At 39.2% G+C, this 25,916-nt stretch overlaps 2 protein-coding genes across 2 annotated transcripts; both read right to left on the bottom strand.

The window, feature by feature from the left end:
- Positions 1-4,163: 4,163 nt before the first annotated feature.
- Positions 4,164-5,845, bottom strand: LOC104437358 (60S acidic ribosomal protein P3). Its single transcript, XM_010050298.3, has 2 exons — positions 5,551-5,845; positions 4,164-4,589 (listed from the first exon to the last, which is right to left on the bottom strand). The coding sequence occupies exons 1-2, from the start codon at positions 5,746-5,748 to the stop codon at positions 4,425-4,427; spliced, it is 363 nt and encodes a 120-aa protein (XP_010048600.2). The 5' UTR covers positions 5,749-5,845; the 3' UTR covers positions 4,164-4,424.
- Positions 5,846-12,011: 6,166 nt separating this feature from the next.
- LOC104439593 (sodium transporter HKT1) lies at positions 12,012-16,962 on the bottom strand. The gene is made up of 3 exons (XM_010052639.3): positions 15,769-16,962; positions 12,564-12,785; positions 12,012-12,464 (listed from the first exon to the last, which is right to left on the bottom strand). The coding sequence occupies exons 1-3, from the start codon at positions 16,950-16,952 to the stop codon at positions 12,266-12,268; spliced, it is 1,605 nt and encodes a 534-aa protein (XP_010050941.1). The 5' UTR covers positions 16,953-16,962; the 3' UTR covers positions 12,012-12,265.
- Positions 16,963-25,916: the final 8,954 nt, after the last annotated feature.

Consider the following 25,916-nt stretch of genomic DNA (forward strand, 5'->3'; position numbering starts at 1 on the left):
ATGGAAAGGCACTTCCCTTGGTAGGGGGTGCCAAGGTCTCGTGGGTAGATGTTTGCCTACCTAAGGAGGAAGATGGTTTGGGTATCCGTTGTTTAAAGGATTGTAATAGAGCCTCCATGCTCAAGTATATCTAGATCCTCTTCACAGATAAGGAATCCCTCTGGTGCCGTTGGATTCGCTCCAATTTTTTTTAAAAAGACTTCTGGGTTTCCTCTTAACCTTCAGTTTGCTCCTGGGCCTGGAAAATGATCCTCCAGCTTAGAAGTTTCTTTAGACAATCGTTCGGTTGGGAAGTTGGTAACGGCCGTTCTATTTCTGTTTGGTTTGACAACTGGCTTCCATGCGGTCCATTACACTCTCTAGTTCCCACCTCCCTTATGGATAACTCTGGCCGCCCCATTCATGCGATTGTGTCTGATCTTTTCTCCTATGCTGGTAACTCAATCAAGTCTCAGCTGGAAGACTGGGGTCTCTCCTTTCCGTCCTTATCCCCCGTAAAGGACCGCTTTTTATGGCGTGGGGAGTCTTCTGGATCGTTCATGGTTGCCTTAGCCTGGAATCTTATCAGAGCTAGAAAAGAACGTGTTCCTTGGGCTCCTCTTGTATGGGATGGCACCATTGCTCCTCGGTTCCAATTTCTCTTATGACTTATTACGAAGAATCGGTTGCCAACACAAATGCTCCTCCTCTCGTATGGTAGGATTGAACATATTGTCTGTATTTTTTGTAATGCCCAGCCAGACTTTATTGACCATCTCTTCTTCGACCGTAACACCTCAGCCACACTGGTTTACTTCTGGGCTTCCAGATGTAGCCTACCTTAGAGAAACAACACTTGGGCTGACAACCTTGTCTGGGCAATGGAGTTCCTTTCCGGTAAGGACTTCTTTCACAGCATTGCTCGTTTCTCTTTTGGAGCATTTTGTTACCTTATCTGGAAGAAAAGAAATTGTATGATCTTTCAAGGTGAATCCTTAGCAATTCCAGCTCTCAAGTATCACTTAATTAAGGTTGTTAAGGACAAAGTGATCACGTACAAGAACGCCCCTACTTCTTCAAGGAACCGTAGACTTCAAAGAGGTTGAGGCTTCGACCCTTCCGTGTTTATCTAACAGCCTCGGGTTGGTGCTTTTCATTGAGTCGCTCCTTCCTTTGCCTCCTGCCTCATCAGCGGTCTTCTCCTTGGTGTGTGTAGAGATTCGGTTGGACCGCTCCTTGTTGTTCCTTGTGCTTTGTTGTTGCGTAGTCTAGCTTTTCTCATTGTATTGCCCTTCATGGCTTCTCCTCGGCTCCCTTCCACTCTTCCTATATTTGCCGCTAGAGTGTATGTTTTTGGCGCCATTTTGTGTACATTTGTCCAAAGCTCAATATAATTTCTTACTTTTACCAACAAAAAGAAAAAAAAAAAAAAAAAAAAACATTTGACGGCCATATCATTTTGGAGTTTCACTCTCAATTTGTCATAGATGTACTAGTTTGTCATTTTTCGATATATTAATTCACTTTAACAAAAACTAACGGAGGCTAAATTTGTCACACATATACCAGTTTAGGGTTTATGATGGTCGAAAAATTAATTCTGAGTAAATTTGTTATAACTATTCCGATTTGTGGTTTTTGACGAATAAAAAATTAGTTTGAAGTAAATTTGTCACAAATGTATCAATTTGAAGTTTTTCGTGATATTTAACCCTATTTTTAAATATGTATGCATGGACAAGGTCAAAACCTTCAATAAGATAAAGCAATCGATAAACAATCTCAAATAGACCATCGTTGGACATAATGGGAGAAATGTGGAGGCACGAATGCATTTCTTCCTACCCACTAATTTCTACAATTTACAAAAGCAACTGGAAAGCTAAGGGCGCATTTGGTAACGATTCTATTCCAGGAGTAGATTTCGATCGAAATGATTCTTTTTTATTCTGTTCCCGAGAACAGATTCTAAGCATTTTAAGCCGTTTGGTAACTGTCCAAAATTTCTGATTCTAGAATAGAATTGCATTTGATACCATACTCATTGATTGGTCCAAATCAATTTATTTTTATTTTTATTTTTTTTTTTTTTTTTTTTCTTTTTTTCTTTTCTTTTTTCCTTTTTCCTTTTTTTTTCTTTTCTTTCTTTTTTTTTTTCCTTTTTTTCATTTTTCTCCTTTTCTTTTTTTCTTCTTATGGCCGTTCGTCGGACCGGCCATCGGCCAAACGAGAACCAACGACCTCATCGGAGCATTGCCGACCCTTAGCGAGGCCGGACCCTCATCGGCCAAGCCTCGCCGGTGCCCAAGCCAACCTCGGCGAGGCTGGCCGAGGCCCGCCCGGCCACCGACGAGGCTAGGTGAGCCTTGCCAGGGCCAAGCGGCCCTCGCGCAGCCCCGGCAAGGCTTGCCTTCGGCAACCGGCACCGACGGGCCATGGCGGACAACAACTAGCGTCGGCGGCGAACGACGACCGGTGGCGGTGGCAGGTGGTAGCGAGCGGTGGTTGACGGTGGTGGACAGAACCGCGAGATGTCGGTCGATAAAGAAGAAAAGAGAAGATGAAGAGTTGGTTTTAATTCTTAGATTTATTCCCAGAATAAGAATCAATTTTTTTTTTAATTCTTGATTATGTTCCAAATCTATTTTCGGGAACAAAAAAATAGAAATTTGTTCCCGGGAACAAAAATTTTACCAAACGTGATTTTGTTCCCAAACTGCTCCCGAGAACAAAAAATCAGAATCAGTTACTATTGAGATGGTTACCAAACAGGTACTAAGTTGCTTCTCAACCTTAGCTTGGAATGATCTAAGACTCACTCTATATGGCAATTGTACCGAAAACAAACTTAGACATATCATGAAGATGGACATGACTCTGATCGAAATCCTTGTGTAATTCCTAGTAATTATGCAGCGGAAAATGTCTAGATCACATACCAAGGAGAGCCAGCAGATAAAACAAAACATAAGCTATCAATCAACATATAGGAATTCAAGAAAAAAAAAATCCTAACAACCCTGAGCCAAACCCATAAGGAGTACTCAAGAACTGTCGGAGTGAAGAAGAGTGTCTGCATAAATTGACATTATTATTCAAGTTTGGTGGAGGGACTCGGGTTCGGTCCTCATGATAAGTCCATGTTATAATTCTCAACTATTCCCTCAATTGGTGTTTTTCCTTCTCGCTCCGGTTGCATGGAAGCTTAGAGTAGGAAACTTGCAGATCGACAAAGTGTTCAGCTTCGCACACTCTAGTGAGTTCACTTCAAAGATACAAGTTTCCTTAGCTTTTCTGGTTTCCCGATCGACACCTTAGAGTTACATTGTCTGTGACTGCAAAAGTAGTCACAAACATTTCTTTTGGATTACTGGGATTTCTTGAATGATTACTTGCCAAGGGTAGAATCAATCCACTGGCGACGAATGAAAATTTACTCGGCAGAGGTGTGAAAGAAACAGTAAAGCACTTACGGGGAGTGATATGTGGGAGTGAGTAGCATTGAACAAATGGTCCCAATGATGGTTTTGCTGATATTAATCTAAAGGGAGAGGCTAGGAAAAGAGGATTTTTGTTCCCATTGCTTTTGGGTGATGAATATGCTTGATTAACAAAATACTACAACTCAGACAAACTGCTTCGAAGAAGCAATAAACTCGGGAATGGAGAGTCCCACCAGAAGAAACCGGACAGTTAAAGACGGTGCTTACGATCTTATAGCTGGAGTCATCCTAAGTAATTAACGTGGGATTGGTCAAAAGAGGAAAAGAGCAGAGGCCGCGTGCTTAAGTTGCCGAAGCCATGACTATTAAGGAAGCTCTGCAATGTAGGATGCTGCAGCAGCATATCAAGACCTGATGAAGAAAAAAGAGAAGATCGGACGGATCCAGTGATTTATGTATCTATTATTGATGATTGGTTAATACCGTATTGGATCTTAGCACCAGCGAAAGGCCTTACCAAAGTTATGTCAAGATATCCGATCTGCTTGGCCACAAATTACTTTATTTAGGCCCTCACAACCAATGGTTACTAATCGAGTAAAGAGCAATGGTCACAAATTTGGAACCTTATATAAGACGCAAGCAACTGGATATCGACTAATGCCGGAACTCACTAAACAGGAATGAAGCAGATTACAAATATAACCAAACTTAGGTGGAGAAGAAGATGAACAAATATGATGCAAGATCAGACAGACTCGCTTTGAGAGCAATAAAATGCTGTGAAGGTAATTCTGAGCAAATGCTATTAAACATGACTCACATTGCCAAATGTTCACAGCAATCCAATGTTCCAACCAGAGAGGACAAAATTCATAGAAATTTGGGTATTCAAACAAAATTCTCATGCTATTTAGGATATGATCGACATGGGGTGGTTTTCAGCAAGACATGAAAAAGAAGCGTCCACTAATGTAAAGACCGAAGCACAAATCAACTGCCCTAATCAAATAGAGAGAATCCCATGTCGTCGTCACTCTCCTCTTTCTCTTCCTTCTTCTCCTCTGCTGGAGCTGCTTCAGCAGCCGGTGCTGCACCACCTGCGGGGGCCGCAGCAGCTGCACCTCCTCCAATGAAACCACCACCACCACCGCCTCCAATGATCACCTGAGGCAAGAACAGGTTTGAATCAGTACAGAAAATGATGCATTCAGCACGAGATGAGCCACCACATGTCTATGAATGTCGTGGTATTCTAACCAACATATACTTAAAAAGTTCTACTGCATAAGAAGCCCCCAGCAAAGGAAACAGAGAAACAGAAATGCGTCCCCCATGGTGACAAAGCATCCCCAACATACATCATTCAATTTCATTCATGAGCCAATTATTGCATAGACATTTCACAGAGACATCTCATAGCCCCAATAAACATGTAAAACACAATAAACTCAATAACCCATGTTCTTCAAAGATTACTTCCATGTTGCATCTAATATCTCCAATGCATTTCACATTCTTTCCAAATCAAGAAAGGAAGCGTAAAATATCCAACTCGACACCACAGTGAACTGTCTTTGCATCAACAAACTTCATCACAAAACATGTCAGTACATTAACATTCTGTCCAAGACCAGACCACTCCCTCTTCCGACCAATTCCGACCAAGCAAATCCTCGCAATCTCCTTATCTCAAACCATGCTTCAAACAATTAACTACCGACCCAACCGTAACATAAGCTCATGAAATTCCTTAACAACAGTTTAGTATGCATATACACACGAGTAATCACTTTGATAATTACTAGAGCATCAACGAGGATCTAACAATACCTTCACGAACAATCGAGAAACAACGAGGATCTAACAATACCTTCACGAACAATCGAGAAACAACGAGGATCTAACAATACCTTCACGAACAATCGAGAAACAATCCGAGACCTTACTCACGAAAAGAGCATCAAAACACAAATTCCCCCCCAAAGAGAAAATCCCCGAGTCTCTACCAAATACTATCTCGACACTTGCGCCACCACTTCAATTACAGATCGCACACTTCCTACGAGAAAACGCAGCAGATTCGACACGACGTATGAACCAATCGAGTGCGAGCGCAGCGGGAGACCTGGAAAACGGCGGAGGAAGGGGTGACGAGCGAGAAGGAGGACTGGACGCCGCCGGAGGAGTCGGCGGCGACGGCGGACTGGACGAGCTTCCGCTGGAGCTCGAAGGAGGAGGCGGCGCAGGCCTCGAGGTCGCCGGAGACCTGCTTCGCCGTCCACTCGTCGCCGGAGCTCCTGCAGACGAAGGTGAAGACTCCCATTGTGTCTCTTCTTCGGAGGAAGCGAGCGAGATGGCGGCGGAGGAGGAGGGAGAGAGATCGGAGGAGTCGAATGGTGGGAGAGTGGAAGAGAAGGGACGACGGGGCAGATTATATGTGGGGAGTGCGGCAAAACCCTAGTTGTAGGTGAATTTACGGTTTTATCCTCCATTGATTAGAGAAATTCCCGGCTAAGACATACTAACCTTTTTTTTTAAATTAATATTTGAAAAATCCTAAACTAATACATCTTTGACAAATTTCTCCCAACTGACTATAAAAACCTTAAATTGGTATAATTAAGACAAATTTGCCATAAATTAATTTATTCAACCTTTAAAAACCTTAAACCGGTATATTGTCCGTTAAATTTGATTAATACAACAAAAAATCACAAAAATGTATAACTATGACAAATGGAGTTGGTATACCAGTCAACTGTCATGTGTTGATAGTAAAATTTAACAGAAACTAATATAGAGTAAATTTATCATAAGTGTATCGATTTAGAGTAAATTTATCAAAAGTGTACCGGTTTGAGGTTTTTGGTGCTCAAAAAATTAGTTTTACGTAAATTTATCACAAGTGTACCAATTTGGGGTGTTTTGGAGTATTAATTTTTATTTTACCTTTTATAAAACTTTTAATCTTAAGCTCCTCCATTCATTTTTTAGGAAAACAATTTTAAAAAAAAGAAGATATTTCAAAGCCAAAAAAAAATCATCAATGGAAAAAGTTTTCCAAAATAGAGGAAATTGTCTTTCACTTTTTAAGTAGGGGAAAACATTTTTCTTATCTTCTTGCACCTTATTTTTTTTTTTTTCATCAAACATCTTTCTCTTTTTTCTATTTTTCAAAAAATCAAATCTATATTTTTTTTCTTTTTTTCCTTTTTTTTCCTTTTCTTTTTTCTTCCTCGGTCAATGCCGGCCATGACCCTAGTCAATGACTGGCCACGGGGAAGGTCGAGCCTTGTTAGCTAGTGCTTGCCGGCCTGTGGTGAGGCAGGTGATACTCCGCCTCACCTAATTAGGTGAGCTCGAACCTTGCCTAACTCGCCAAATTTGACGAAACCCAAGCTTCCTCATGACTGGTTGGGTGAGCTAGGCCTTGTCACAAGTCAACGAGGCTCTAGCCTGTGGTCGATGACCGGTTGAGGAAGAAAAAGGAAAAAAAAAAGGAAAATTATTAAAAATCGATTCTAAAAACATAACATAATAAATTTTTTATTGCATTGAGTGTATGGAGAAAAAGATTTTCCTTATCAAATGGTGGAAAATAATTTCAAATTCATTTTCACTTTTTAATTGAACAATGGAAAATATTATGATTAAAAATGCCACATTTTCTGTGAAACGAATAGAGTCTTAAATTAGTTAACTTAGTTGGCAATTAAATTTACTCAGTTTCTTGTAATTTTCAGTAGAATTTGATTGTTTTTATAAATGAAATTGAGTTAAAGGAAAACCATCCTCATTTTCGCTCAGGTTTTAGACTTCTAGTTTAGTGGTTTGCTTTGAGAGAGAAATTTCATTTCCATGTGATTTTCGTACTCGACTTTTGGGGCTGAATTTTTGGGCCAATTCTTCGACAAGTTATCAAATTTAATTTTTGAGTTATTTTTAAATTTTAAATATATATATATATATATATTATGTTTGTCATATTACATTGAAATTCCAAGGGTCATGTTTTCCTCCCATGAATCTTAATTGGTGGGTTTTCCAATGATAATAATAACAATAATAAAATCTATCTATATAACCCATCTTTCAAGCGAAAAGAAAACGATAAAAAGAGGCTCTTTTTTAAGTGATCATCGTTAAACCTTTAATCCATAAATAAATGGAAGATTTTGAGCTAAATCATGCAAATTTGTGTAGCCTATATTTTGTCGAGATTGTCTTATATTAATTGTGGAAGAGGCTAGTAGTCCGCTTATAAGAATGAGGGAAAACCTCACCTAGTGAGAGAGGTCCAATATCACCCAACATGGACATTAGAACCTAGGTTATTAAAAAGTTTGAACCCAACACAAACATCCAAATACCCTTAGATGATCAATCCTTGGCTGTTTTCCATAAAACAACTCAAAAGGAGTATGTCCATCAAGGATTCGAGTTAGCATGTGATTAATCAAATGAGCTACCGTAACTACAAAATCTCCCCAAAAAGTTTTAGAAATTGAAGCTTGATACTCGAGAGGTTGAGCTACTCCTAAGAGATGTCAATATTTGTGCTAAATAATCCAATTTTGTTAAAGGGTATAAGTACAAGAACTCCTGTGGAATATCCCTTGAGAGGATTGGAAAGACTCACATTCTAAACTAAAGAATTTGCGTCCATTATCTTTATGAATTCTTTGGACAGATTTGTTAAATTGATTTTTGATGAGAGATAAGAATTTCAATAGATTTTAAAAAGTTTGACTCTTGGATTGCATAAAGAAAACTCAAGTGGTGTGAGTATATTCATCGACAATCATGAGAAAAAAACGTGAGCCATCATGATGTAGGGGGTGATAGGGACCCTAGATATCGATATAAGTAAGGAAAAAGCACTAGCAGCTTGAGATGTGCCAATTGGAAAAGTGTGCTCAAGGTTGTTTTGCCAAAGGGCAAATTGGACATTTGGGATAAGAAAACCATGCATTATGATCCAAACGTTGATGAGAAATAAGATTTTTATTTCTGATAATAGCATTACAAGAAATGCCTTTATTTAATTAATCAAAATCTTTTGAGAAACTAACTCAAAAATAGAGCCCTTGTGCGACATTACTCAAGTCCATAAGTCTGCCAGTCAAAAGGTCTTGAAATAAGCAATTGTCTAAATTGAATATGGCAAGACAAGAATTATCTTGCAAGCTTTTGAGATGGATAAGAGGTTGAACTCAAAATCAAGGATATACAAGACATTTTTTAGAGTAATATTTGGACCGAGATGAATTGTGCCAATTTTGGTGACATGAGTTATATTTCCATTTGGAAGAGGCATTGAATATGAGTGAGGACTCTTCTTAATATGAGAAAATAATTGATCATTGCAAATTATGTTGTCACTAGCACCTGAATCAATTATCCATGCATAAACTGATATTTAATTTATCTTGCCAAGAAAAGTACTTGAGAAATTTGCAGCCTTGTCATTATTTGATAATTGACCGAGAGCCTTCATAATGTTATGATACTGATCTTAGGTAATAGTCTGATGTGCCCCATCAACTTTTTGTGCGGAAACCTAATGAGCAATAGATTTGTTCTCCTTTTTGTCTTTGTCATTAGGTTTCTTGTGTAATTTCCAACGTGTATCAATAGTGTGATATGGATGCCGGCAATTTCACAATATCTATTTATAAATTTAAAATTTTGTCCACTAACCTTCCCTAATGATGTGGCATTTTGTGAGCTATAGGATCCTTTATAATTAACGGCTGATAGGACTTGATAATGGCCATTTGATTTGGTAGAGCTGATGGATGATCAAGGGCTGTCCATTCTATTCTTGCATGTTGATCCCAATTGCTCAATCCATCTCACCGATCCCATCCGTACGATCTTGTGGGACGATCCAAGTTGTTTGTGTGAAAAACCCTAGGGATCCCTTGATTCCTCTTGGACGTTGCAATTGCAACTCCTCCCCCTCGACTCCTAGATCTTTTGAGGGCTCTACCATTGGTCGTACTGCCTAAAGCAACATCGGAGAGATAGGCAGCAAGACTCATCCCTTCGCCGGCTCAACCCTACTTAATCGCAATGAGCCATTGGTTTTCATCCTGGATGCCCACCTGGCAGATTCGGCCAAGTGGTGATGAGGGGTCCATCACGAGGATTTGTGATCAAAACGACAAATATGACTCGTTGAGGATGAGTAAGAATCTCATACCCTTCTCTCTTTCCTTCATCTCCTTATACTGTTTCAAGTTCGTTCCATAAAGGCTAAAAGGTGGTTGAAGCAAGCGGCAACTGAAAGGTTCCCTTGCTTCAACTCCGGTAAGCTTTGGGTGATGGTGAACAACTTCGCACGATCCAAATGCTCGTACATTTCGCAGATATTCTCCTAGAACCTCTTGGGGTCTTTGGTTGGTGGTAGCCTAGCCACGACTTCAAGGGCTAAACAGTCGTCGATCCAAGTGTGAACCAATTGGTTGCACTTCTACCAATGTCTCTCGAGACGCTCCTCGGCAAGGAATGGAATTGTGCCATTAAGAAACTCATCCTTATCCTTTGTGGTAAGGGCTTATTAGAGGTCCCATGCCCAAGCATTATAATTTTCCAGTCCATTGAGCTACAAGTGGATGAGTTGCAATTCTAGTCCATTGGCCAACGATGTGAAGAAGGGGTCGTTGGGCTCAGGGCAGCTGCGGCCACCATTGACTGGGAGCATGCACGGCATGAATCTGCTCGGAAACGTTGGGTAGAGATTTCTCCCTGAAACCAGTAAGGATCTGATTCCATGACTCAAATTCACATGACCCGATGGTTTAAAATCAAGTGGAAAGCCTTAACTCGGTATGAATCCAGTCTTATGACCCGAATCTATTAGACTCGACCTCTCATTCGGGTCGGTCACGTGCGAATGAGAGATATTTCCTCCTCTATTGGGCTGAGTTCCAAAACTTGAGACTCTCCTCTCCAAATGGGCCATTTTGAGCCCATGCCTGTCCAGGCCCGTCAACCCATTGGCCTTGGATAGGATACCACTAAAATGGGGGCCAATGAACTAAAAGTAGGAGGAGGAGCGGCTCCATTGGCTGCATTCTGGCCATCACTAGGGTTGGGAACAATCTCCTGCTCATACGGATCAATTTGATCCAATGCTACTGGATTTTGGTTTTGGGAGGTTTCCTCTGTTGAGGAGTTCTCAACATTCTTGTTTTTTGCCATGATATCAAGAAAGGTTGAATTCCAACTTAGTTTGCCGATTTGTATTGAAGGATGGATGTTTGCAATAACAACTTAAGAAAAGGAACAGAGGGCAATTTTATTATTGCGGAAGTTAGATTAGGGAGGGTGGCTTTGATGCCATGAAAGAAATTGAAGGATATTTTGAATGGATTGTAATTCTGTATTTCTTATATCATTGTACATGTACATGGTTCTATTTAGAGTGCTAGAGAAAAGCAGGAAAGAAATATGCATGATTACATTACGATTACATTTCCTGTTCTACCAAGCCAATTATGGATTAACAAAATCAATTACTGATGAATCAATTAAAATCAGTATCTCCTACAATATCAAACCATATTTCCAACAGTTACGCACTCATTTGCACGTCCTCTTGTACGCAAAATGCAATGACACAAAATAAGAACCAATCCTCTAAAAACTTACAGAAACTTCATCAATTTTCCACAGACTCGCAACTGTAAAGGCACTTCATTACGTGAAACGCGGCTTTAAAAGTGGGAGAGGGTCACAATACTATAGATAACAAAAAAAAAGCACAGTATTAGAAGCAATGCACGGGAAGTACTGAAGTAACTCAATCATCAACTAATTAGAACACAACGAATCTCACAATATATCATTTTTCTTACAATCTATTTCATCAAAGAAGACAACATTATTTTTTGTAAATTGGAACACTTCACAGCCATCGAAAAAATATTTTATTTCAAGCTTGCTATGACACGACTGGCTTATTATGGTCAATGAGAGCGATCCTTCAATCTGTACGTGTCTCTTGAACGGCATTTTCGCTTGTGCTAAATGCTTGGTGATGTCCCTCGACAACCGTCCACAATATGCGATCCATGTCCTTTACCATTTCTGTTTTTTTATCCAATTCCAAAAGTGGTGGTACCAAACGGCAAGTCTGGGTTGAGAATCCATAAGGTAATTATCCTTAAAATTGTTGTACAATCGATGAAAAATATGAAAATTGTTGAAAATCTATTGAAAAAGAAGAGAAAAAATCAATCATCTCAGTCGTGCAAACACTGTCTTTAAGGATTATTATATCTTAAGCATGTCTCTAAGGATAATTATATCCCTGGTCTTAGGTGTGCAAACACTGTCTTCAAGGTAAATTATATCCCTCAGAGTATGAAACTCACTGATAAACGAAAATAAGGGGGTGCAAAAGGAGTCAAACCTCAAGTAAAAGTATTCCTTCTTGTTTGTGTTACTCGATAGATTTCAAACATAAATGATGTTAAACGTAAGGCAATCCACAATTTTACTTGCTCGTCTACAAAATTAAATTATAAAAAAATGTGTTTGATTGAGAGTGGCTCTTTAAATAAATGGGGCATATTCAAGAACTAATAACAGACTGACGCATCATTCAACATACCAATTATATAATCCAGTAGTAAGTCACAGCAAACCCAGAACGGACATTACAACCCCTTGCTTTCTCTTCCCAGGTAAGATAACGGACGGTCAATTTGTAACCACTTGAAGGTACAGAACATGCACCAAAATTTGTGGATTCTACGCGGATACGAGACTATATTACATTTTTGACCCGACCTTTATTTCTAACTTGAGGAACGTTCGTTTGTAATAATATGCTAAGACAAGCTCCAAGCAGCACCACCTTTCATGTTAAATTTCTTCAACCTCCCAAAGAGCATGACTATTATCAGAATGAACTTGCCTTTGTTGCTCCATCTTCCTACAAATCCGTACTCAGCGTCCCTGCAGGGGCTGTCTCTGTTTAGCCTCCTTTTGCAACTGTAGCCGACTGAAAATCCAACATTGCCATAGGCGCTGCATTGGTTCAGTAATAATCATCGTTAAAAACTTTCGGAATTTAACACATCCACAAGAACAGAATCTAGAAACTCGGCGAGAATAATTGCAATGTACCTTATAGTTTCTATCGTGATGTTCAAGACATTGAAGTTGAGCGGGTCATTCTTCAAATTCTCTCTCTCGGTGAGGCAGATGAGAATGATGAAGATCACTAAATATGACAGCTGCGAAAACATCAAGCATGTCAACAAGTGCCTCCTAGGCTCATCTCTTCGAATTTTTGGTGCTGTCTCGCCATTTCTTACTGGAAGAAATGAGGTATGTGGCGGAAGATACCTGTAAAATCACAATGTTTGTTAGAAGCTGGTCGATTCACTCTTAACTTTGAGAGTTCTTTTCCCTTGGAAAAAAAAGGTGGTTGCAGAGAAATAAGTCAAGCCTGTGCATGTTTTCTGGTTGTCGCATTGACTGCATTCGACAGTTATCCTCTGTATATTTGATTCTAGTATTATGTTCCCTGTTTCTTCTGTCTACATAAGAAAACACACGAGACTGATCGTACACAAATGGCAGCAACAAAGCCGTAATGAATGTGGGGCGCGGTTCTGAGGAACAAGGGGCGGTTCTGAGGAACCAGTGGCAAGAACATTTCAAGGAATAAATGGCAAGAACAAAGCTGGAATGAATATGGAGAAAGAGAGTTTGGTGCGGTTCCGAGGAACAAATGCTGGAACAAGATGGAATAAAAAGCTTCTATGAGCTGACTAGTCGAAGGCCAAATCTTTTCTTTTCGTTACTTTAAAAAAGTGAAGTTGAAGATCGCTCCTCTACAATTAGGGAGGTGACTACATTGCCCTCACGTGAGGAAATTGCTTAAGAGAATCCATACCCCAAAACAATCGTCTTTTTTATAAGCCGCCATATATCATGAATATTGACCAACCAATCTTAACTAAATATAAATTAATGGGCTTTACTAGCATAACAATTCTTGGACTATTATGATGATGACAATTTGTTGTGGGTTATAAATTATTGAAGGCATAGACCCACACAATTTAAAATTATTTTTTATTTGATTTTATTTGATTCAAAATAGACTTTTATTTTCATTGTAAATTGAAGACTGTCACTTAATCATTAATCTAAATATACTTATTACCTATAACTTGTAACCCACAATTAATGGCACATGACCTATAAAATAATCCCACATGGATTCTATTTTACTTCAACCGGGTCATTGATTGATGATGGCCACATTCTCTTATACTCACATTTAACGTAATAATCCAATTTTTTTTTTTAAAACAAAAAAAACAAGTTCTAGGTCTCTTTCTCCCTCATCACTTCTCTCTCATGGGTCCAATCTTGAGGCCCACCCATGGCTGCCATCGCTGTCGATACGAGGGCTTTAGAGGTACACTCATGACCACGTCCTCTGAACCCTTAGACCCCTGCACTTGGACCTGAAACTCTGGGGTTTAGAACCCAGGAGTGCTAGTCTTGGGATCTTGAGGCTGATCTTAGGACCATAACATAGGCCCGGGACTTCGACACCTAGACTCTACACCTCCGGGGCTAGAGCTGGGACCCTGCCCTCGGTTTCTCGGGTTCAAGCGATGAGTTCCTAAGTCTGACCTCTAAGGTCAGTCTCAACCGCGAGGTTCAGAGCTCGTGCTTGGGTTCCAAGGTCTAGGCCTTGTTGTCTCGAGTCTGGACGGCCGGGTCTCAGAGTATCGTCCTGATTATCTTGGTCCCCAAGGATCTTGGTCTTGGTGACCGCGTTTTTGAGATGGAGGCTCAAGGTCTCATGGCCATGGTCTCGTGGTCGGGTACTAGATTATCCTTGATTCTGTTTCTCGAAGACGTGCTCAGGTTTTCTGATAACAACTATCAAAAACCAACTTCTAATTTTCACTTTATAAGCTCGATGAAACGCAGAAAAACAAGACCATTTTCTTTGAAAGTATCTTATTATGGAAACCACCCTCCAATGTCTAATTTCCACAAAACAGACGACAAATATGATATGCCATTGGATAGGAAAAGGGAGTTTTGAATTTGATATTGGGATTTGAAAGTAGATAGTGGACCAGTTGCAAGAGTATAGACTAAGAATATAATATGGCACAAACCAAAAGATCAATAACGCCATGTTAGCATTATGCAATTTCGTTCCACGGGATGCCACCACCCACTAACCTGATAAATTGATTTGCTATTCGATAAAGTGGATCCCTAACATGTGGAACCGTTTGAGTTTTAGACTAGTAGAGATCCTAAAGCTGAAATATTTTTCGACGAAAGCCAGGTAAGAATAGAGATGTGATGAATATGGGGTCAAGAATCTTCTTCAAAGCTTAGAAGAAAGAAAATTTTGTTCCCACTAGGAAGATTATAAGAGATATCATGAGTGGATGCGAATGTTGCATTCACTTAGGCTCTGTTTGCTTCACAAAAAATAAATAATTTAAAAAAAATGATAGTTTATATTTATTACTACTAAACAAAAAATATTTTTATCGTCCATGAAAATATTTAGATATAAATTTTTTTCGATAATAAAAATATTATTCATTGATTAATTATTTTAAACGATCATTTTTAAGAAAATATTTTCTAAATCATTCTCAAAACATACACACTCTTAATGTGTTTTAATTGAGATCAATTCATGAAATCTCGAAACTGCTGCCTCTTTAATATTGAGCGATAATTGCAGAGTACAAAAATCTAATGACGTGTCATCATTCTACGAAAATATGATAAATTTAGATGGGTGTGCAAACTAACTCAATTATAGAAGTACACAAGAAAAGAACGAAAAATCAGGTTGTGCCTTTCCTCTGTTCTGCGTTTTACGAAGTTTCATGAAATTCCATTGGGGGCAGGAGACACGAAACTATACTTATTTATCATATTGGATGAAAGTGAAACATTTTCCTCATTTCTAGTAAGTAAATTTAATAAAGCATATGACTCTCTGTAATCTAGCATTAACCCGTATTTTATAAGTTCAACTGATTAAGCCATTTAACGTATATATCTTACTTATTCTAGGCCATTGACTGCTGAAGAAAATAGAAAAAATGTTTATCCATAAAAATACAACGGTTAATATTCAATACTAATGTGGATTTATGAAATTGAATATTGAGTAAGTTGTTATGGTTTAGAGTTAATTAAGTATTGAATATTATCTACTTATTTAATTTGTGTCTGCATTATTTAGTATCCGAATTCGGTGGGGAATAGGATTTTAAATGCGTGCACGCTCGCGGGCAGGTGTGAGAATGAGACAGAGAGGGAGACTCACATCATCAGGACGAAGAGCACCAAAATTGCCGGAGAAATGATGGAGAGATCGAAGACGGACTCGCCGGCATGTCTCGTGTTCACCGCCTCAAACAGTGCCCCGACGAGCTTCTCGTACGGACTCAGGCCCTCCATGGCCGGTGAGTCCCACTCCATGCAGCACAGAGCCACGAACTGCACCAACACGAACTTCCCCACCGTGGCGGCCAAGCAGAGGCAGTGAAAGCCCGGAAGCAAGTACGCGTACCCCATCGCCCCGGAATTCCTCAGCATGTAGTCAAACTCGGCCCGCCCCGTTACACGCTCAAGCAGCCAGATTGCTGCCCTGAGACACGGGGGGTAGAGCGTGTTACCGAGGAGGACCTGTGGAAGGAGCAGCCACAGGAGGCCCGGGTTGTGCTTAAAGGCCAACATGTTCTCGTTCGTGGGGACAAAGCCGCAGTTGGCGAACGTTGACACTGTCATGAACACAGAGAACATCTGCACGGTGAGGCCTCTGTGCCGAAGGACTTTCCTCGCGCTTGGAACGAGGCTTATGTACGCAGAAAGCAAAGTTGAGCCGCCTGCGTGGACTATGAAGTGGTAACCTAGGACTACGTAGCTCAAGTACTTAGTTGCCCTGTGCTTGAGGAGTCCCTCACCAGACGGAGCTGGCTTCAACGGCATCCCTTTCATTTCGGGGTCGAATTTGAAGGTATTGGCCTCAGTCACCGGGTGGAGAGGAGGAAGTTCGAGTTTGATATTGTTGTCGGAGTGGTCAGAGGTGACCGAATTCGCCTCGCGATGATCGCGTCCTGCAAATTCGGATCTTGAGAGATAAAGCCCGAGCATGGAAGTGAAGACCTCCCCACCGAAGAGCATAAGGAGGGTAATGATGACGAGCTGGGAGTTGGAGAAAGCCTCCATTTCCACAGTGGACATGCTTGAGACCGTGTTTGCAGAGACAGAGGTGAAGAATATGTCGAGGTCACAAGGCTTGTAGGAGGACGATTTGGGCTCGCAAAGCTTTAGTGCCCAATAGCCGACCGCGGAGACGAGGACGAAGTAAGTTAGCTGAGTCCAGAAAGAGTTGGCTCGGCGGGCCAGGTTGCGGAGGAGGGAAGATGCCACAGGGTGGCAAGAGTGTTGTGGAATGCTAGGCAGGCTGAGCTCCACCTTATTACCGAACAAAGAAAGCTTCTTCATCCTTTTGAGATTCTTTATGCAGCAGGGGAGGTTTTAGTTTCCATTAAGAGGTAGACAGGGCCGGGGTTTTATAGTCGCGACTTGCTCCCTGTAGTTAAGGTTCACGTGGACTCTCACTGACAATGACAAAGGGCACGACACATTAAACAAATTTTAAATTTGAAATGTGAATGTGACCAAATGTGTCAAAATATATTTCGATGTCTGGCTAACACAAATAACATGGTAAGCTGTATAGGTATGCCGGGAGTGGGTTAAAAAGCTAAATCCACACACGACACTTTTTTTTTATTCGTGTACAAACAAATTGACACATTTATGGAACGAACGCAATTAGGCTTGACATGATATGTTTAATTACATATGTACCCAGGTCGTATAATTAGGTTCTGTTGAAAATTGTTAGAGAAGTGATTTTGGTTGATAAGCTATATCGATCATTTATCGCAAAATAGTGGTATTCACATTAGTTCTTACTCTAAAAAGGTAAGTTGTGATGTAGTTTTCTCTATCGTAGTAGGCTCTGTAAACTATGTAATTTATAGAAGGGTTACATTTTTCCTCATCCCCAAGTTAAAAGAAACACATCTAATTGATGGTCACATACATAGACATGATCCACTTGCAAACTTAACTAAATAATAATGAAATAGTATATTTTCCTCAATTCTAGGTTCGAAGAAACTTTTTTAACTATGCCTCCAATTTGTGAATTACAAATATGGATATTGCCTACATGCAAGTGTCCATAGTTCTTAATCTACCAATTAAAAGAATAGTCAAAAGAAATTTCTTCTAATCCAGCATGTAAACAAGTTAGAGGAACTCTATGGCCTTTATAGAATAAGCCGATCAAGTATTTTTACCCTCATGATGTTTACACGGCTTTGATCCACATGACCCTGGTCTAGGAAAAATTCACTCCTAACAGTGTTGTTGATGTTTCAAAGGAGCCATGTTTTCCTTCGTTCCTAGGAAGAAATTTCTCTTATTAATACCTCCGATTGGTGAATTACGAGTATGAACATTGGCTCCGGTTAAATTTAGCTAAATTTGCATGTGGTTGAAATTCATATCTTGCAAATTGCTAATAGGATGACGGTTGGGAGAAATTTCTTTCAATATGGAATGGAGAAAAACATATCCATTTTTTAAGTGCCTCGTGTTCTTTTAAAAGCTCAAAGCTCATGGATGAACATTGTTATGTCTATATCTGTTGAGGAGTTTTCTTCTTAAGTTCATTAACTTTGCAGAAGGAGCGGTATTGTACAAAAGTAACACTATAACTATGATGAAATAAAGAGGGCGCGAGATGAGAAATATGATATTCTAGTAAGGTCGAATGCCTAGTGGCCTATGAGAAGTGTCGAATTGCTTGAAATCAGTTGAAGTCAATTGTAGAGTGTGTTCAATAGTTTAAACCATGGCTGTCGAGGAGTCAAGGTGCAACATCTTTGATTTCGACCTGTCTTTTGGTCCCAACTAGAAGGCTAAGCTAGATAGGTCAATATTCTTGAAAAATAAGAGTCAAATTCATTGAATGAGAATAATGAGTATGTAGGCTTAGGTGTCTTTAAGTAATTAATGAAATGGGGTGACTCATGGCCTAAAAAGATGATGGCAAGTGATCTTACAAGCCTAGTAGAGTGCCACCTCTCCTCCATAAATTTCCACCTTGAGTTTCATAGGTTTTAACTTTCCAGTTTTTCGAAACTGCCAAACCTTTCCTATTTTCCAATTTTATAGAGATCTTTGTGGTTCGAATTTGGAGAAACTTCCTCATGAAAGTTATTCAAAACATTTTCACCATAACATACTATAATTTCATATTTTTATGAGGCGAAATGGTTGTGCAAAATCCCAATTACTTACCATGTTAACACTATCCATGCAGTAAAAATGGCGACCTCTTTGTCTTCTCGAATTTTTATAAATTTTTTCCCTTTGAATTTGGGCATACCTTTATAAAAGTTTTAAAGGGCATCTATGTCTAAAAGATATAAAATTTCAAAGAGTTTTGTGAAAGTTTGGATTTCAAAATGGGTCTTTCTCTCCGACCATTGAACCTACTCGATGGATGAATTTTTGGGGTGTGTTAAATGATTTGCTGCTCTTTCCACAAAACGAATTTTGCTAGGTTTCCTTCATGAAAAATGTTTTTTAAGATCTTCTCTACAACATATTAAAATTTTATTATTTTTCGAGCTCGTTTGATAAGGTAACGGTGCTGATTTTGGGAATTGCTTGAAATTGTTTTTCACTCTAGGATAAGAGGGTCACACGCCCAACTTAGAAGGAAAGAGGGCTGCACGCCCAACTTCAGGAGCAAACCAATCTAAAGACTTCTTGGCTTGAAGATAAGAATGCATTAAATACTCTTAGACCTTAATGTGTTAAAGAGCAGAAACTTGGAGAGCAAGTTGGATAATGTGAACACATTTAAGCCTAATGATTGCATGAAATCTTGGCAATTAATGACATATGCAAGTCATATGTTTAGGCGTCCCCCTAATGATTATATATATTTAATGAAGATGTGAGTCATATAGTTTAAGTGTCCCCACAAACATTACATGAAATAATTCCATGACGACTTAATCCTTTAAGTGGACCAATGGAAGGAGGAGCAAGTGTCCTCCCTTGGAACTAGACTTGCCACCCATCTCTTTAGCTTGCCACCTCTTTATCCTAGGTTGTCCACCCAAAGAAATGTGATTAGTCCACTTGGAAGGAAAATTATGAGGGTTTGTCTATAAATAGAGGCATTCCTCTCCTCAATTCCACACCACACACCACCCCATCTCTTTTCCCTCACTTATTCTCTCTTTTTCTCTCACGCCCTTTTACCGTCGTCCCTCTCACTCTCTTGGCCTTACTTGCCCACCACCTTACAAGACAGCTCTCTCTTAGTAAAGACACCTATAGTTTATTGAGGTTCATTGAAGGTAAGTAGAATATCTAACTCTTGACTAGGGCAATAGCTTACGTAGTTGAATTAAATAGTGTGCTCACTTGTATAAACCATGTATATTTTGTAATGTTCTTTTGTATGGTTTCCTCATGTTTGCATGCTTGAATGTGTTTACACCCCAAGATGAAGTTGAGGTTCGCTTGGCTTGGAATCGACATTAAGTCGCAATGGCTTAAGCTACTAGGCCTTAGATTGGCATTGAAGTGTGTTAGTTTCAAGTCTTGCTTGGTGCAAACATTGACTTAAGCGTGCAAATCAAGTCACAAACCAAGAATCATGCCTAGCTTATCATATAATATGACATTAAGAGTCATGGCACACTTACTTGAATGAGCATGCCTTCAGGTCATGTATGAGTGGACTAAGAAGAAAAGTAAGAATGGACTTGTGTGATGTACTTTTATGATGCACTTAAAGAGGAAAAAGCGCCTATCACCACAAAACGTTGGCAGTGATGCCTCGTTCATTGAACATGATGCCTTGGTTGAGCTAGGATGCTTGGGTTTGAGCTTGGATGCCTTGGGTAAGCTAGCCACGAGATGCCTTGGTTGAGCTAAGGTGCTTGGGTTGAGCTTGGATACCTTGGTGAGTTAGCACCAGGATGCTTCGGTTGAGCTGGGATGCTTTGATTGAGTTAGGAAGCCTAGCGAGAAGCTACAAAGCCTCGGTTGAGCTGAGAGGGTGTGGTCGAGCCAAGGCAACGGTAAATGAATTTGCATGAATGCTGGTTATGCATAAGTATGATAGGTCGATATATTTCTTGATAAGCCAAATGTAAGTATGCATTAAAGCATGTTGTGATGGACATTTGCATGTAGTCGAGGATAGCAATAAGTTTGCTATTGATATGTTATTTACATCATATTGCGAGTGTTATATCTATTGGATTTTGATGATGAGATGTCTTTCTAATAGAGAATTAGAGGTTTACTTATTGAGTCCATGACTCACCCCGTTTTTTCCCCCCAGAATTTTAAGCATTGAGGAGTTACATTCTTGCTAGAGGAGCTAAAGTTTACTCTGGCCTTTTTGAGTATAAAACATGTAGTGGTTGTAATTATAATGGCCCATGATAGAAGCGCTTGTAAATATAACTGATGTAATTGTTTGCGTGCAAATGATTGTTTTCTTGGCTGCTTGTTGTTATCTGGATGTTATAAGTATGCTTCTACATGTGCATAATGAAAAGATAAAAAGAAATGGGACGGCGACGCGCTTGAGACGTTGTGAAAATAATCCTTATTGCTTGAGACCCTAGAGATGGAGTTGGGGTTGTGATACGAAGAAAAAAAAATCAAGAAGATCTAAGTGTTAAAGCTCTGAAATGCCAGAAATTCAGAAGTGTAACGCTCCAAAGAGAGAAGTCCATTCATCAAAAAGTAACTAAGTGAGAAATGAGTTAATATGGTATTTATAGTGGGAAGGCTTGAATGGTCAACGAATAGGATAGTGTCGTATGACAATCCATATTAGGTTTGTGCATGTCACGACCAAAACATGCAATGATGGTTTACTGCATGTCATCAGGACACGGGTTAGCAACAAGTTGCCACGTATAAGGAGGACATGGACTGTCACTAGCCCACTTAAAAGGATTTTTTCTTTTGAACAGCACTTAAAAGGATTAAAATAGGCCAATTTATCACATGCTCCAAGCCGATCAAGTCAAAACTCCTTAAAAATTCTCTGTTGGATTGGGATATTTCAAAGATTCTAGTACTAATCATAAGTTATACCTGAAGCCTGTAATCAGTTCTAAAGAAAAGGATATTTGTGAAGAAGTCAAAAAAAAAAAAAGTGTGTACTTTCTAAAATAATATTGATGAAGTGGATGAGTCCTCAAGAAAAGAAAATTTGTTAAGAAGCCAAAAATGTGGGTAGCTACTAACCAAAAAAAAAAAAAAAAAAAAAAAAACGGATGAAGTGGATGGTTAATTAGTGCAAGTTGGTAACGAATCTTCTTCTTTTCTTTTTTGGCAAGGTGAGAGCTGTTAATAGGTTGGTTAACAATTTAAAACAAATACGAACATAATTTTCTTATGATTTTCTAAATATAACTGTTCCCCTTTCCTTTATCTCTTAATGCTGTTTAATCTAAAACTGTTTCTGCATAGTGTAATCAAGATCTTTCAATTGCAAGTGTAACCACAAAATGGTAAAAGTTAACATTGCCCCTTAACTACATCAGTAACTTAGAGTTAATTATATATGTGAGTGTAATTGTAAATTTGGGATGGATATTAATACTCGTAAATTTGCTTTATATATAAAATAGGTGATGCAGCAATTTTTTATTGGGTGTGCACTATGGTCCAATAGTTTTAATATTCCTATAGGATGGATCATATTATTTAACAAATTAGTTCTTAATTTATTTTAGTTATCCTTAACATCCCTCTTTAAATTTCCATCTCTACTCGTGTGTTCGAGTGTCCATTGTGCAGAGGCTTATTATGAAAAATACCGGATGATTTAAATAGCTTTTGGTAAAGTTTCATTGTCCTCTCAAACTCAAGAAAATCGCCCAAAAATTCATAAATCTGTTACATTTTGCCTAGTTTAACCTTAAACCTTTTAATTATGCTAATTGAATCCTAAATTATTTAACATTTTGACCAATTATGTCCGTTCAACTAATTTTAACCGAAAATTGCTAACATGGACATTGACCGTTCTAAGTGACATGGTTGACATTAACATAGATAATTTTTAATGATATTTAATATTTTTTCAAAATTTTCATTTATTTATTTATTTTCTTCTTTTTATCTTTTTTTTTCTTCCCTTCTTCTTCCAATATGTTGTCGGGCATTGATGAATTGCCAAAGGCGAGGGCCTCACTAGTGCCTAGTAAGAGCGAGCCTCGCCCATCCTTGGTGAGGCTCAACCCTTGCCAAATCTATGTTGGGCATGCCTCATCTCTAGTCAATCGTTGACCATCATCAAGACTTGGTGATTGACTAAAGGAAAAAGGAAAAGAAATAAAGAAATAAAGAAAAGAAAAAGGAAATAAAGGAAAAAGAAAAGACAAATATATAAATTCGAAAAAAGTCAAAATATTTTAAATTTGTCCACATTAGAGTCATTCATGCCACATAGGACAATTGACATCCATTTCAGTAATTTTTTGGCCAAAATTGGTGGGATGAATTTAATTAGCAAAACATGAAAAGATTACAACTCAATTGATATAATTAAAAGATTTAAGACTAAAGGGGTAAAATTGTGATAGATTTAAAACTTTTTGGATAGTATCTCTCTCTCTGGCATTAGAGTTTAAACTTTAAATCCTTGGATTTACCTCTGTCCCCCTTCCTCCACGAGCACTCACCCTCTTTAACCTTCAATCATTAAGAGCTCACCCTTCATAATATTCACCCAATCATACGTAAATTCCTATTTACACTTTTAATCCTTGCATTTTACCCTCTTGAATATGAAAATCATTCCAATTGTCAGCATCATCAAACTCTTTGGATTAAATCATGCAGTGTAAGTGAACCAGCTATTACACATTAAAACTATGTTTGGTCATCTAGATCTCTTGTGACGTCCCGGTCCACCACCTTACTAACGCAAGTTACATATCTTTTCACTTATAGCACAAGCGGAACCAAAAGTGTAAAATTAAACAAACATAAAAAAGATGACGAATGCAAAGAGTGAAGCAAATGTCATGTGCTTTCCCATTTCATTTTCTTATCTTTTATTTACATACATGGGTGATAACAGGGCTACACTAGGAGTTCAAAAGGATATACTACTCCCACAGGCTATCCACTCAGCTATCGTCGACGCCCTCAAACTATCCATAAAATACCCCCCATCTACACAGTTCAATCCCAAAAAGTGTCAAGACCGTGCCTCAAAAAAAAAAAAAAAATATGAATTTGTACCACCATCACCAGCTTCCTTGCCTATGGCTCCTTATTGCTGCCGGCCTCATTGCCGCCGCTGTTGTCTTTCGGGAATGGTAGAGGGCCTACCAAAAGTCCTCTAATCTAGGCGTAGATCGCCATCCAAAGTGTAGATGTGTAACACACAAAGATTACATAAGGGAAGTAAGGGTATGTGAACTCATACAGCTGCCCCTCAAAGTCTATTGGGACACCGTAACGAGAGATGGGGGCCTAATGTTAGCCATAACCATGAATCTATAAAATATAAACATCATTAAGGGTGAGCTAAAGCCCAGCAAATGAAATATCCAAAGCCCTATACTAAGAAATCCACCTATCACACGCTCACGAAAAACATCTTGCTTAGACACGCGACTGGAATAATTAAACTCATAGAGACTATAATGACAAAATAACTAATAAAAGTATCGTACACTCATGACAAAAGAACCTAATGACTCGACATATGACTCAACCATGCACGCACATAAGTTTCGCACTATTCTTTGTTCTCACTTTTTGTTTTCAATCCAAGACACATGGCCAGTGCACTCACTGAAGCATGCAAGGAGGAATAACTCCAATGTAGTGGAATTCCAGTGTGCCCTTTGGTATGCTACGGTGTACATTGGTACGCTCTTCAGCCCGCTTAGGTTTCATGGTCCATTGATCATGGTATCCCAATCTGCAGAGCATCTAGGGTATGCTCTCCCTAGGCTTCTTGGGTGTGCTCTCCCTAGGCATCCCAAATTTCTCTCCGACTTCATGGGGCATCGTCGGTGCACTCTTCGATGGTATTCACTACAGATTATCTTCAACACACAGTTTATGCACAATTATCTTATCGTTAAACATGCAGACTTCGCCACAAAGACGACTCTTAACTAGGATCTACGAATGTTGACCAAAAAATAAAAATAAAAATAGGATCGATGAATCACAAAAACCTAAGGCCTAATGCATGTCTACATTCTTCAGATGATCCAAAACTAAATCAACCCAAAATTGATGACTATCAAAGACACAATTTGGTTACACCACACACCCCACCTAACCAAAGCTACTCGGCACTTTGTTGCCACAATTTTAAGTCTAAAATCATCCAAATTTGATGCCACCAATGACCTAATCGAACCATGCACTAGCCGAACGTCTTCCGAGGCTTTATTATCACACTATTTCAAACATAGAACACGAAATCATTTGCAGCTCTACATTGGACACATCACTACCTTAGCCGAACCTCACCACTTCCTTGCCGTGACACAAACTCAAATCTAAAATGACGGTGCACTCAATTCACCCTAGCCGAACCTATTTAGGTTCTCACCACTACACACATGACCCAAATTAAGCTCAAAACCATCTAATTAAGGAAAATTAACAACCCACACGGTCTTACGGTGCAACCCACAACACCACCGACCACCGCAACCTCCATGTAACACCACCGCCATATGAAAACATAATTTCGAGCTCAAATCATCCAAAAAATGACTCTAATGACTTACAATGGTCACGGTACAACTCATGGCACTATACCACTTGAAACCGAACCCAAGATCAACAAGAACATAGCACTACAAAAACATCCAAGCAGAATTTTCTGTGCCGCGCAACAAGAAAGACGATTAGCATAGAGCAATGGAATTCCACTTGCCTAGGACACTTCAACGACAAAACTGATCAATGACTCAGGGACAAACGATCCTTGGCATCTTTGGCTTGCATGGTGTATGTGACATTCTAATTTTCAGGTTTTGTTTTCGATTGAATAAGTTGAGCTTTTCATCGACGTGCCTATAGTTCTTTTCTCTGAGTTGGCTACTCACGAGATAACTAGCCTATTAGATGAAGCCGTTAAGGAATATAAACGCAATAGACTTGAGAATTCGACCAAGAATCGACTGTTCGACCGTGCTAACCTGCAAGGGTTATTACGGCATAGTTAAAAATCGATTAGAGACCGGAGATGGGTCAATTCAACAGAGCCATGTGCTTAAGTGTGGGTGATTCCACCTAATTGCAAAATTCTTGTTGATTGGCACTAGACCGATTTTCTGTCGTTTTGGTACTCTGTGTTCGTAGTTGAAA

Source organism: Eucalyptus grandis, chromosome 3 (genome assembly GCF_016545825.1).
Source record: "Eucalyptus grandis isolate ANBG69807.140 chromosome 3, ASM1654582v1, whole genome shotgun sequence".
In the NCBI taxonomy this organism is placed as follows: domain Eukaryota; kingdom Viridiplantae; phylum Streptophyta; class Magnoliopsida; order Myrtales; family Myrtaceae; genus Eucalyptus; species Eucalyptus grandis.